The sequence below is a fragment of the Pipistrellus hanaki genome, assembly GCF_964339955.1.
Source record: "Pipistrellus hanaki genome assembly, chromosome: 1".
NCBI lineage: Eukaryota > Metazoa > Chordata > Mammalia > Chiroptera > Vespertilionidae > Pipistrellus > Pipistrellus hanaki.
Genome location: NC_140503.1, coordinates 162,607,361 through 162,621,808, shown reverse-complemented (window position 1 = coordinate 162,621,808; position 14,448 = coordinate 162,607,361). Strand labels below are relative to the sequence as shown.

Genomic DNA, 14,448 nt, shown 5'->3' with positions numbered 1-14,448 from the left:
TATTACAGAGGTAAAGAGAGAGAGAGATTTTGTAAGAAAAACTGAGGCACAAACTTCACACATGAGATACAAAGCACTCAACAACAAAAAAGAGTGGCTCTCATAGTCTAATTAATTTCCAATTTAGAACCACAAGACCCTATAAAAGCACTTATGGAATATTAGGGCATGAATTACCTAGTTTGGTTTCCTGAGGACTTAATCATTAAGGAATCAATGAGCCTGTTTCTTCATCATGACCTCAACATAGATTTATACCCACTTGGCTTGCTTTGATGATGAGGAGAATCATTGCTAAACCTTATTTAAGAGGTATAATGTCTTCGCTCTTCTGTATCCCACTCACTAGACAGGTGGTTTGGCCCAGGAAAAGACTGTATATAATTGCTAATTTTCTTTGCCTGGTTATAACAAAGAAATATATTTATCCCAGATTGCTCAGTTTCCTAACACCAGGAGAATGATGTTTTGCTTCAAGAAGGACATTAGTCTTTGGAACAAAATAATTGAGCATAATCTTTGTTCAAGAGGAGAAATCTGGTGGTATATATAGGGAGAGGGTGAAAGAAGACAAATTACTTCAAATTCTCCCACACTTTTCCCATATACACAAGCTCATTGCTATTTGAAAGATTTCTTTGTGTGTGGGTAAATTATATATTGTGCTTCTGTACTACTATATATATATATATATATGTATATATATATATATATATATGTAGTAATAATAATAATATTTAATATTGTCAAATGTGCATATATCTCTGACATATCAGAAGGGAATACCGGATGATATTCAATTTTTGAAAAACAAGCATAAGTTTGTAAAATTTATAATTTCTGAATTTGCACCATTAAAAATAAGTAATTATTAAAGGAAATAAATAAGACCTTTCTAAACTAACTATAATTAAAAATCTTGGCTTAAAAACACTCTGCTGAACTATCAGATTTCTTTCAGCCACAGAATAATATAACTAATACTCCAGCTTGATTTGTTTTATTAGAAAATACTTTATCAGTCATTCACTATGTGTCAAGTAGAGTCAACAAATTGATGAATTTAACATGCCTTTATATCTGTTGTCAAAATTAATCATTTATTCATTTAAGTCAGATGGTTTATCTTGATTTATATTACTTGTTTCAGTGAATAAATTAAAATTTGTTTTAATATCACAAATCTTGCATTTTTCAAGAGGGATCCAGGCTCAGCCAAGACATTATCAAGGCAAAAGATCTAATTTCAACTAATAAATACTCACTTAAAAATAATTCAGAAAGAAGACCCTAATTCATGATGTTTCTAGTTAATCTTTCCTGGTTAGGAAACTCAAACTTGAACCAGAAAAGAAATGTATACACACACACACACACACACACACACACACACACACACACATGTATACACATACAAAATACACATACAAGAATGATGTGGTACATAGTTACATGTTCCTTTAAAAAAAAAAACTTATCTTTATAATTAATTCTAGCTTTTATTGTTCCCAATGCCTGAAACATCCTTCCCACCTCAATCATATTCCTTTTCCTCCTTCGGGTCTCAGTTAAAGGTCACCTCCTCAGCCAGGCCTCCAGGGCAATCCCAATTCTGTTGCCCCTTTACCCTTCTCTTCCTTGAACCCCAGATACCACCGACTATAACCTTCATATCACTTATCCCAATTAATCATTAGACAGCGTTTACTTGTTTCCATGTATACTATCTATTGCTGAGAAAAGCTCTGTGTCTATTTATTCACTGATGTCTATTTAGCATCTAACAGTGGCTGCATGAAAGTAGCATAGTGCTCAATCTGAACTACGGGTGAATGAATGAATTCATCCAGTTCTGAAGCTCCAGCTTATTCCATTTTCACAAAATTTGCATACTAAGTGCTAGTTAATGGGTTTGCTATACATATTCATAATGCATTGTAATTTGTGTACATTTTTAAGTTCCACTCCTATAGAAAGAGAGAACTGCCTTTTCACTCCCATAGGGTTGTCAAGATAGTGGAAATGAGTTCCATAAACTCAGTTTTTCGGTTGTACATATCACGAATCAACGTCCAAGCACAACTCTTTAAAGAAAAGTCCTCCTTTAAGAGAGACCCTATTGCAAAGCAAGACCATTTTAGAAGTATGTTTATCCCCAAATCTGAAAGGGCAATAATGCTCTTTTACCACTGACAAGGCTTAATGAATAACACTCTAGTGTTTCATAATATTAAGGCTATCTGAGTCACAGGAGTGTGGGAACTTCTTACCTGGAGTCCTTTCTGACTCTTGCTTTCTCAAAGGAAAATTCAGGGGGTTTGTTGAGGTCATAGGTTCGGGTTGTTGGTTCGGCAGACACCCCAGCCTTTGCTCCCCTCCTGCTGTGGAGAGAGACCAGCCCCGAGGACTTCCGGTGCACCTCCAGAGGCACCGGTTCTGGAGAGGCCTGAAGCAGGCTGCCACCCTGGATGTGCACCACATCGTGCAGCTTGTTCAGCTGGATGCACTTGTTCTGCAGCTCCTCCGTGAGCTCCGCAATGGCCACGGTCTGCTTCGACAGCTGCTCCCGCAGTTCCTTCAAATGGTACTCCCGCTCCTGGATCTCAGCATCCTTCCTCCTCAGCTCTCTCTCCAGCTCTGTCACCTTGCTCCGCAGGGCATTGTAGGTGAGGTTCCCGGAGTGGCCATCTGGATGCTTGGGATGTTTGGGTTTCACCGAACCATTTCCCATTTTGCTCAAGGACCTGAGAGAGGGCACAGAATTGGGAGTTACCCAGTGGAGTTTCACGTCCTAACAGCCCCCTCACCACTCCCTCTTATTCCCATCTGTTTCATAAATAGAAGCATAGATGTCATCGTTGTTTGATAAACACTAAATTCCCTCCATGCTTCCAGACGGAAAGTCATTGATCCATTCCTTTTATCCCTCCAGGAGGAGGAGTGGGCATTTGGTTTTATTGTACTCTGTCCCTTTGCTGGCACAAGTATCACACCTGAGCCTTTTGCACAAATGGCCTCTGTTACCTGCTGTTCTCTTTGGTCATTCTCTCCAGACAGCTGTCACAAAAGCATCACAACAGAGCTGCGATTTGGATGTAAGCATGGCAAAGATAAAACACACAAGAGCAGCTACAGCAGCAGGGGCTTGGAAATGTCACAAGTCTCACAGCTCCCTGTGAGGCTACACTAAGGAACCCTTCCTGCATTTAGAAGATAACACATCTGAATTCCAGGGCAGGAAGAGGCAGAGCTGATGTGGTTTTATTAGCACTTTCCTCCTGCCCTGGGTACCTGTTAAGTTTTGCATGAAGAAGAACAAGAGGATGAAGAGGAGGATGAGGAGGAGGAGGAAGAAGAGTAGGAGGAGGAGCAAGAGGAGGAGGAGGAGGAAGAGAAGGAGGAGGACGAGAAACAAAACCTTCTGGATTGTGATTACTAGAAGGTAAAAGAGAGGTTCGGAGATTATCCTACATCCTTTACTTTTTATTCTGAAGCCAAGGTTGTCTATAAATGATGACCTATGGTATAAGGCTCCTTTTTTCCTGTTAAGAATATCCTCAGTGTAGGCCCCAAAGTGGCCCCATATCCAGTGAGTGAAAAACAGATCAGAAGTATGAGGAATGAAGCTAGTTGGTTCAGAAATATTTTGTAGGTCAATAACTATGCACTTATTTTAACATTATTAGAAATACAGATGATGGGCACCACAAAGTTGGGATCTCATTGATATCATTGCTTAAGTGGAGGCTAAATTGGGTAACAGGCTTATTGAGTCAATTCAGTGAAAACAGAAAATAAATCATCTGCAGATAATAAGCACAAGAGAGCAAACTCAAAAAGAACTCTAAAGGGTAAGATTGGGAAAATACTGCTTTGATTAATTAGGATACCTTTAAGTCATTTTAGGCTACCTACTTAAACTTCACACTTCCACAGGTGCAGTTTTTGATAGCCATAACCAAAGCAGCATTATAACACTTATAAACTGAGTTTAATTTCCTCTCATCATCTAATCAGAATAGATGAAATTTTGAAGTTATATAACCCACACATTCTTGCCCCCGTCTCCCTCCAAATTTCAAATTCAGAGAGAAATGAAATTCTTACACTGACTTCCCTGGCTTGACTAGAATAATCACGACCGCCACAACAATAAAGACAGAGACATAAAGATGTAAAACAGCCTCTAAAGCTTCAAACAGATGCAGCCAATGGCCAGTGTAGGTTGCCTACGATGGATGGTACAGACAGAAAATAAAAGTACTTATAAAAGTAATCTTGTGGTACTTAAATATTCTTCATAGAAGTCAAGTTCCAAGCAGTCATTAATGAATATTAGTCTCCAGAGAATTGCCTATATACATTGCAACCTTTAAATATCTGTTGACTTGGCAGCATTTACTGTTCTTAGTAATTCAGAATACATAAAAAGGTTGAGGAGATGAGAATTCAGAGAGGATACTACTAGAATTCAAAGAAGTAGCCCTGGATAACCTTGTCTCCTGAAGAAGCAATTCAGAAGACATCAGACTGGGAACTAAGAATAACCTTGAATGAGATCCTGACTAACAGGCATGAGAAGGGTGCTCCCAAAGGCATCCAAAATTAATGTGTGCACGTTTTTAGCATGCAGCTATGAGCCTTCTTCTCTATGCACATTTCTGATACATGGACAAGCATTACTAAACCAAGGTGGGATGGAAGTGTGAGATCCTCCCTCCCCCCAACTGGTGGGTGGAGTTATGACATTACTGGAATCTGCCACAGAGACATCCCAGAGACATTGAACCACCAATCAGCGCATGCCTAAGTGCCCTAGAGCCCACCCCTTCCTGTTCCTCCCTGGGTCCCACCCTTTCCTGTTCCTCCCCTCAAAAGGCTCCCCTGACCCCTTCCTTCCATGTGCTGCTGTTCTCTCTCTGCCTATGGAGTCAGCTGGGTTGGGTCCCTCCTCTCTCCTCTCTCCCCTCCTTTAATTCTGATTTCTCTACCTCCATAATGAGTCCTGCTCATTACTGGGGAATACACCTCCTTTAATATGTCTTGGTGGTCTCTGACTCATTTCCTGCACCTCAAACCTTACAGGAAGGAAGGTATAATAGTTGGGGGAAAAGGAATTGCCCTTTAAAAAGGAAACAAAAACAGAAGTGAACACAAAAACTCTTAAATCTAACAGTAAACTAACAACTAATTTTTTGTTACCTAAGACCTGTCATGTACTATATCAGGGGCATAGTTCCATGAATTTGCCTTTGAATTTGACACTGAAAACAATTCTATAATTCTAAATATGAAAAGACTTAGAATTATTTTTGCTAATGGCATTCAAAACATTCTGTCCAATCCTACAATAATTTTATAAACCTGGAGTAGGATTAAGTAGAAGATGTTAAATTCTCCCAAAACATCAACTATAATTTGGTCTTAATGGAATAAGTTTGAAAGCTGTATAAATCTTTCAAGTTATTTACAATTCCAAAGAGGGGTGAAATGAGAGCAACTCATCTTTCAAATCACTAATTTAGGATATGTAAGTTACCAAATGGCTCAGTACTCTGTCTGATTTCTTAGTGAATTCACCCATTTCAATTTTTTTTTTTTGTCCCTCAAGCCAAGGCTTTAGGTGTCTGGCTTCATAAAAACTAATTGGATTCACTCTGTTTCCTGTATCAGTCACTAAGACAGATAAGCTACTTCTCAAATATGTATTGCTAGCCACCAAGAGAAATGAACCACAGGATGTTGCTCCATCAATCTAGCAACTATAGGTTATTAGAGTCATTCTAATCAGAAGGCAGCACCTAAACTAATAAGAAATGAGCTTGGAGATAAAGACCAGGATCTAAGATGAGCAATGAAGGGTGGCTATCCAGGAGAGGAAAACAATTTGCCTTCTCCAGCTATGCAACCTTCTATGAATTACTTAGATAGAATTATTGGTGTTCTAATCTAGAAAATGCATATAGTTATATCCATCTCGTATGGGTTACTCTGAAGAGTATGTTAGTAAGGCATGAGGAGTAATATCTGACATGTAATAAGCACTAGGCAGCTCTTCTGCTAAGTGAAGAGACAAGGCACCTAGTGTCTCCTTTAAGGAAATGCCCAGAAAGGATCACCACTGGGTGGGACAATAGTCTAGTAAACTAGAGATCTTTCAGATAGGAGGTCTTTATTTTTTTTTTTTTAATATATTATATTGATTTTGTACAGAGAGGAAGGGAGAGAGATAGAGAGTTAGAAACATCAATGAGAGAGAGTCATCGACCAGCCGCCTCTTGCACACCCCCTACCGGGGATATGCCCGCAACCAAGGTACATGCCCTTGACCGGAATCGAACCCGGGACCCTTCAGTCCCCAAGCCGAGGCTCTATCCATTGAGCCAAACCGGTCTCGGCAAGACAGGAGGTCTTTAAAGATACAAATTATTCTCTTGAGGAATCTTACTCGGCCTGAATTATATTTTGCATTAAGAAAATAAATCATTGGGATGGGCTCTACATTTTCACTCCAAATAAAATTCTCTAAAAAAGGAAAAAGAAGTCATTCTGAAGCAAATACCTGAGTAACCTTCTCTGTTAAGGGAAGCCCACCAAAAGATGGAGACCAGAAAGCTTCAGGAATTGCCTAGCCCAGGTTGCAGGTCCAAGGGTATTCCTCCTTTGCAATGCCTTCGTGGGGCCTTTTATTCCAAAGGGAACCACCTAATTATCTTTGAAGGCAACACAAAAAGACATGGTTCACTGTGAAAGCGGTATTCTGCAGTCTGGGACAAGAGAGAGGAACAAAATGAGAAGTGGCATTTAGCAGGAAGAGAGGAAAACTATACAAAATTTTCCACTATTATTAAATTACTTTACTATTTAGGAAATGTCATGCATAAAAGGTAACTAGAAAAGACTCAGGGAAAAAGCAACACTTTCTTGTGAGTTTCCTGCAGGCAGATTGACACCTGGCAGCCAATGTGGGAGGAATCAGGATTTGTTGTCTGTTTTTCCTCCTGTCCTAAAGCAGCTTGAAACCAACATCTTGACTTTGATCTATTTCTCGCTCTACCCATCTGGAGTCTGATATAAAAATACACACACACATTTTTGCATATCTGTAAATATGAGACATGGTATAATGCTGGCTAAGGTTATAGAGCCAGAGTCCCAATCCAAACACTTGCACTTAATATTTATATGACCTTGGGCATGATTTTAGGGTTGAGTGTCAATAATAGAAGAGAGAGAAAAACACATAGATTGATCAATAGACAGATAAAATATTGTTGCATACACTGAATGACCATATTATTATGATCTCTGAATGTATAATAATCTGGCTACTCAGTGTAAATCTTATCTAATAAAAGGCTAATATGAAAATTGTCCCCTCAACCAGGAGTTTGACCAGCAGGCAGGCTGGCCAACCGCCCATGTCCCCTCCCCCTGGCCAGGTTGGCCAAACCCCACACATACACGAATTCATGCACTGGACCTCTAATAAATATATATACACTCAATGGCCAGATTATTATGCATTCAGATATCATAATAATATGGCCACTCAGTGTATTATTTAGAGCGGTTAGAGGGTTAACTTAGATAAGCCATAATAAGAATTTAGCACAGTGCCTGACATATAGTATGTGTTTAATAAATATTAAATATTACTATTATTATTATAACATCATTTATCCAACAAAATAATTCATCTTAGTAGAAAATCATATTGTTCAAAAATATGTACTAAGCCAAGGCAATATTATAAAAGAACAAAGTCAGAGTGCTGGTACTACCTGATTTCATGACTTACTATAAAGCTGCAATAATCAAGACAGAGGTATTGATGAAATAATAGACAAATAGAACAATGGAACAAAATAGAGAACCCTGAAAATGGACTCAAACAAATGCAGTCAACTGACCTTTGACAAAGGCAATTCAATAGAGAAAAGATAGTTCTTTTATCAAGTTGTATTGAAACTATTAGACATCCTACATGTAAAAAAAAAAAAAAAAAAGGATTCTCGACACAGACCTTAAATCTCTCACAAAAATTAGCTCAAAATGGATCAAAGACCTAAATATAAAACACAAAACTATAAAACACAGAAGAAAATCTAAGTAATCTTGGCTTTAATATTGTTTTTAGTTTTTATTTTTTAAATATGTTTTTATTGATTTAGAGAGGAAGGGAGAGGGCGAGAGAGATAGAAACATCAATGATGAGAGAGAATCATTGATTGGCTGCCTCCTACATGCCCCCTACTGGGGATCGAGCCTGCAATATGATTTTCTACTAAGATAAATTATTTTGCTACTGTAAATGAACTGTAATGTGAATTAAAAAAAAAAACCCACTAGCAGGTAACCCTGGCCACCCACAGGTTGAGAACCACTGCTGTAGAGCCTAAGACCATCAGAAAACACAGATATTTACATTACAATTCATAACAGTAGCAAAATTACAGTTACAAAGTAGCAACAAAAATAATTTTATGGTTGGGGGTCACCACAACATGAGGAACTGTATTAAAGGGCCGCAGCATTAGAAAGGTTGAGAACCACTGCCATAGAAGATACACATGTGGTAAATAAGGATATGAAAAGATACTGAACATCATACGTAGTTAGATAATCTCAAATTAAAACAACAGTGAGATACCACTACACACCTATTAGGAACACTGACAACACCTAACAATTGAGAGGCTGTGGAGCAGCAGGAATTCTTATTCATTGCTAATAGGAATGTGAAATGACACAGCCACTTGGGAAAACAGTTGGCAGATTCCCACCAAGTTAAATAATCATATAATCCAGCAACCATGTTCTTTGGTATTTATGCAACTGATATGAAAACACACCAAAATCTGTACATGGATGTTTATAGCAGCTTTTTCATCATCGCCACAACTTAGAAGCAACCAATATGTCCTTCAGATGGATAGATGGATAAGCAAACTGGTAGATCCAGACAATAATAAATACTATCCAGTATGCAAAGCAATAACTATCAAGCCATAAAAAGACATGGAGGAACTTTGCATGACTATTACTAAGTGAAAGAAGTCAACCTGAGAAACCTATGTACTGCATGATTACAACTATATGACATTCTGGAAATGAAAATTCTTGAAGACAGTAAAAAGAGCAGCAGTTGCCAAGAACCTGGGGAGAGGACGGAAGGAATGAATGGGTGAGCACAGGGCAATTGTAGGGCAGTGCCTCTATTCTGTGTGATGTGGTCATGGTGGATACATGTCTTCATACATTTTTCCAAACCTATAGAATATACAGCATAAAGAATGAATCCTGTGGTAAAATATGTACTTTAGTGAATAATAATATATTAATATTGGTTCATCGATTATAACAAATGTACCACAAGATGTTAAGAATAGGGGAGCCGAAACCGGTTTGGCTCAGTGGATAGAGCGTCGGCCTGCGGACTGAAAGGTCCCAGGTTCGATTCCAATCAAGGGCATGTACCTGGGTTGCAGGCACATCCCCAGTAAGAGGTGTGCAAGAGGCAGCTGATCGATGATTCTCTCTCATCGATGTTTCTAATTCTCTATCTCTCTCCTTTCCTCTCTGTAAAAAAAATCAATAAAATATGTTAAAAAAAAAAAAAAAAAGAATAGGGGAAAGGGCAGCACACGGGGAGTATATGAGAACTCTCTGTACTTTTTACATAATTTTTCTATAAATTTAAAACTGCTCTAAAAATTAAAGGCTATTATTAAATACATACAAACACATACACACACACACACACACGTACTAAGGAGTGAATGCAAGGAAGTTAATAGCATAATCAGGAAAAGGCAGAAATACACCAGGCATAGAGAGAGAAAAGAAATAAAGCTGAAAAAGATACTGAAAAATGTCATCATATCCCATGTTATGGTATAAGGATTTTATTGTAGGTCAAGTTTATTTCAAGTGATATATTCAGATTTGGCCTTTAGAAAAATAACTTTCTTGGCAACAAATATGGAATGGAGTGAAAAGAGTTTAGAGGAAGAAAATGTAAAAGGCTATTGCACCAATCCAAGTAGGAGGTGATGGGACCAGATTATGGCCAGAGTTCCAATCTTATTCTAATGCTTGGTACTTTTTGAACTAAAGAAAAAATGAATCATCTCCATGGTGGCCAGAAGAGAAAAAAACATTATCATAAGACATTGGTAAAAAGCTATGGCTACAGATAACTTTGAAATTTCCTTCCCTTCACTAAATCATGAAAAGTAGAATAGATTATTTTTCATGATACGGGCAGTGTAGCCTGGAAGCAGAGGAGTGATAATACAGGCTTTTATAGACAGTCTCCTAAGAACATACAAAACATACATTTGGTGTTATCCTTAACTTGGTTTCACCAGAGTTCTTTTAGAAAATAATTAACCATCATTGAATATATAAACCCCTGCTTCTCCTCCCTAAAGCAAACTGCACAGATTTCCTTATGTGAAATAACGCAATTCCGTTATCACTGCCACAATTAAAACATCTGTCTATCTGATCTTGTGACCACTGACCTGGGACTCAGGTTAGAATCTACTGCATGTTTTCTCTGTCCACGGCATCTGATTTGGAGAGTAAATGTTCTCTTGTTAGGCAGTCATACTAGCTTCTCATTGAACCAGTTCCAGCTACTCCAGAGGCTGACTATCTTTTTGAAGTGCCCCTTTCCCCAGCAGAATGTTCACAGTGGATGTTATAGCTGCCACATAGCCTATATTCTCACTGCCAAATTTGGTGCCATGCTATTCAGCTACTTTTTGGTGATACAGTATCAGATAAACGGGCAAACACGGAGAAGTGTAATTCTATATATGTAGGTCAGGAGATTGTAGCTTATAGAATCTGAGGAGTGATAAGAAGAAACAATAAAGATTTGGAAGTTTACATTGTGGCAAATGGGTAAGAGGTGATATCATTAACTCAAGTGAGGGGCAGACTTTAAAGGGTAAGTTTAGCCGAAACTGGTTTGGCTCAGTGGATAGAGCATCAGCCTGTGAACTGAAAGGTCCCAGGTTTGATTCCGGTCAAGGGCATGTACCTTGGTTGTGGGCATATCCCCCTACTGGGAGGTATGCAAGAGGCAGCTGATTGATGATTCTCTCTCATCGATGTTTCTAACTCTCTATCCCTCTCAGTAAAAAATCAATAAAATACATTTTAAAAATAAAATAAAAAAATAAAGGGTAAGTTTAATTTTGGACACCCTCAGTTTAAAGGACCTGTGGAAATTTCAGGATGGAGGAGTTCAGTAGACAGTAAGAAAATAAGGACTAGAAAGTGAGAAGAAGGGAAGTGAAAATATGTAGCAATAAGTGAGACCGAAGTAGAGACTGAAGAAGTAGATGAAAGTGCCCAGGAGATTGGCAACAAGGAGAGGAAGAATGTCTAGGTCTAAATGAAGTTTGAAAGAGAAACTACAGATGGGGGGGCGGGGGAGAGAAGCTATTATTTTGGTAAAAGTGAGAGAGGATCTGGAGGGATTAATAGGAAAGAATGAAAATGGTGGGAGGAATACTGCAGGGGCAGAATCTCTAAATGTGGTAATTCAATAAGGAGTCAAAGATGATTCCAATGTTTTAACAAGTACTAACAAGGCTCGGAGGAAGGTAGTACTATGAACTCATTCATTCATTTAAAAAAATGAATAGAGTACAATGTATGGGCTAGGTACTGTGACATGGACCAAAGTCCAGGGAATGAGCATGATTTATAAAAAGTAATGAATCTTCCTATGTCTGAGTCATGAGGGTGAAAATGTCTAACAGATAGTAACCAAGAAGAAAGGTCAAGGCAAGAGGTCTCTTCACAGAGGTAAGAATTTAAGTCCCATTAAAAAATGAGATGACTCAGGGAGAGAAGAAAGGAACACTTCTATCGTTATGGACACATACTTAGACAATTATCAATAGATAAATAGGACAAGGAGGAGAAACAACAAAGATGGAGAAAGTATGGTTGTACAATTAAGAGATCTAGGAAGTAGTATCATGGAGCCAATGAGGATAACATTTTCAAGAGGTGAGCAGGCTGCAATTCATACCCCACAGACATGTAAAAAAAAAAAAAATGAGATAAGAGGGGAAAACAATGAATTTAGCCTTCATGAAAGAGTTAGGACAAAGGACCATGGGAAGGTGCTCAGAGTAGGAATTTTTCGGACAGTGAAAACGAGAGTTCTTTGTAAGGCCACAATAATGAACCAGTGAAGATAGAGAAAATGAAAACACAGGGGGAAAGGGGATAATTAATAGGAAAATGGTCTAGATCAGCAATTCTCAACCTTTTTTCATCCCAAGGCAAACATAAACTAATTACTAAAATTCTGCAGCACACCCAAAAATGTATTATATATTTTACTGATCTGACAAAAAATAAGTATAATTGTGATTCATTCGCAAAAAAAAAAATGGCTATTGTTGTGTTTGCTGTTGTCGTTTTTTTTTTTTAATTTTACAATCTAATGGGAAAGAGGTAAACACACTGTTTTAAAAAAAAAACTGACTAAACACACTGTTTTAAAAAAAATATTGCATGTTTTAAATATCCTCGCGGCACAGGGGTTGAAAATAACTGGAAGCAAGGCAATATGGTTCAAAAGAGTTGGGCAATCATCAGGCAGCAAATGCCTTCACTCTGAGGTGAATTAGCTTCACTTGTAAGGACTTCAGAACTGTGGAGTATTTCCCATAAAAGAGAAAGATCTCTTTGCACTATCTTTTTTATGACTTTTATTCTTAGGTGCACAATGTTCCAAAGGAGAGGATGGCCTCCAGTTCCCCAAAGAGAACTCTCCAGTCATATGAGCTCCTCCTGTAGGAAATTAGGCAACAGATGCTGTATATATGTGGGATGATCACCTAGCAAAGAAGAAACTTGCAAAAAAGAGACAATAATCTCTAAGGAACTGTGGGAGAGGGGCAGGCGTATGTTGTTCTCTTTAAAAAAATCTCTGGGAATTTCAGGGACAAGATGAAAATACGGAAACCAAGAAATTTGTCAGACCTTCCTATCTGTTAATGCTGCCTGCGTTGTTTCTATTCTCACATGTACGTGTGTGTGTGTGTGTGTGTGTGTGTGTGTGTGTTTCAAAATCAAGCCCCTTGTTGTGTCCTCTCTCATTCCCAAGTGGCTGGTTTATTATTGTCTTTATGTGTTTGCTCTTGTTTCTTCATCACCTGGAAATACAGAGCAAGAAATGTGAAAGCGCCTCATGGTGCTGGGAGTGCCCCAGGACACCCACACAAGTTTGCAAGGACTCCTAAAGTCCTGGCCTGAGTGCTGTCCTCCAGCAGCTACCCAGAGCTCCAAGAAGCTGCGCCCAGCCTGGAGCGCACGCCTTGACAGCAGCGCAAGCCCCCAGCCCAGGGCAGGACGCCAGGGCTGCTCCGGGCTGACTGCTAGAAACCTGAGAAACCCCCAAGGGCTGGGCTCTCCCCTCCCGCCCCAGCCGAGCTGCTTGAAACGAAGCAGCCTTCCCTGCCTCCAGAAGCTCACCAAAGGCTGCCACCCTTAGCTAACGCAGCGCCAAAGGCTGCCACCCCGAGCCTGCACGCGTCCCCACGCCAACTGCACGGGTACGAGACCTGCTGGGTGTGGAAGGGAGGCGCGGGGCGCCCACAGCAGCCACCCGCGCGCGTCCCCGACCCGGTCCCTCCCGGCGCCCCCTCCCCCCCTCCGAACCCGGGACCCCCACCCCGCGAACCTCACCAGGCAGCCGGGTAACTTTCCAGGTGCGCAGCTGGTCCCCCGAGCGGCCGCCCCTGCGTCTCGGCGGTGTCCTCTCCCACGCCGCCCTCCCCGACAGCCTCCCGCGCCCGATCCCGGGGCAGGACGCGCCCCGCGGGCCCGGGGCTGCGGGCACCGCCGCTGGGGCCCCTCGGAGCTGGGGCAGCGGGCGGGCGGGCGGGCGCGCTGCGGGCAGGAGCTGCTGCGGCGGCGTCGGTGCTGCCGCCAGGCGCCTCCGCGGGGGCCGGTGCAGAGGAGTCCGGCTCAGGAGGGAGGGAAGGGAAAGAGGGAGGAGTGGAGGGGGGAAAAAGGAGGGGGCAGGGGTCAGCCCGGGCTTTGGGCTTGGGCCGTGGAAGAGCAGGGAGCCCGCCTCCCTGAAAGTGGGGTCACTCGCACGCACGCACGCAGGCACGCGTACCCACACACCAGCCTGGACCTTCACTCCTCCGGAGCCTGGCCGGCTGCGATCGCCGCAATCTGCACTTTATACCCTATCCCTTCCAGAGCGAGGCAACTTGAGTACAGAGATAACACCACCGCGGTTGTAAGCATCCCCCGCCCCCCCCCCCCCCGTTGTTATTATTTCTATTTCCAGTGTGTGGGACCAGGGGAGAGGAAAGTTCTGGGAGGTGTACCTCTTTCCGCACCCCCCCTCCCTCCCACCCCACCCCTCCAGCCTGGTTTCCCTGCAGGCAGCTCTCCCACCTC

At 40.9% G+C, this 14,448-nt stretch overlaps 1 protein-coding gene across 1 annotated transcript in view; it reads right to left on the bottom strand.

The window, feature by feature from the left end:
- Positions 1 to 14,117, bottom strand: part of PRKG2 (protein kinase cGMP-dependent 2) — an 86,713-nt gene extending 72,596 nt beyond the window's left edge. The window contains exons 1-2 of the mRNA XM_084882756.1: positions 13,723 to 14,117; positions 2,271 to 2,744 (exon numbers count right to left, since the gene is read on the bottom strand). Coding sequence (XP_084738882.1) covers positions 2,271 to 2,731 — 461 coding nt within the window. The 5' untranslated portion in view covers positions 2,732 to 2,744; positions 13,723 to 14,117. The remainder of the gene's footprint in view (positions 1 to 2,270; positions 2,745 to 13,722) is intronic.
- Between the last annotated feature and the right edge of the window lie 331 nt (positions 14,118 to 14,448).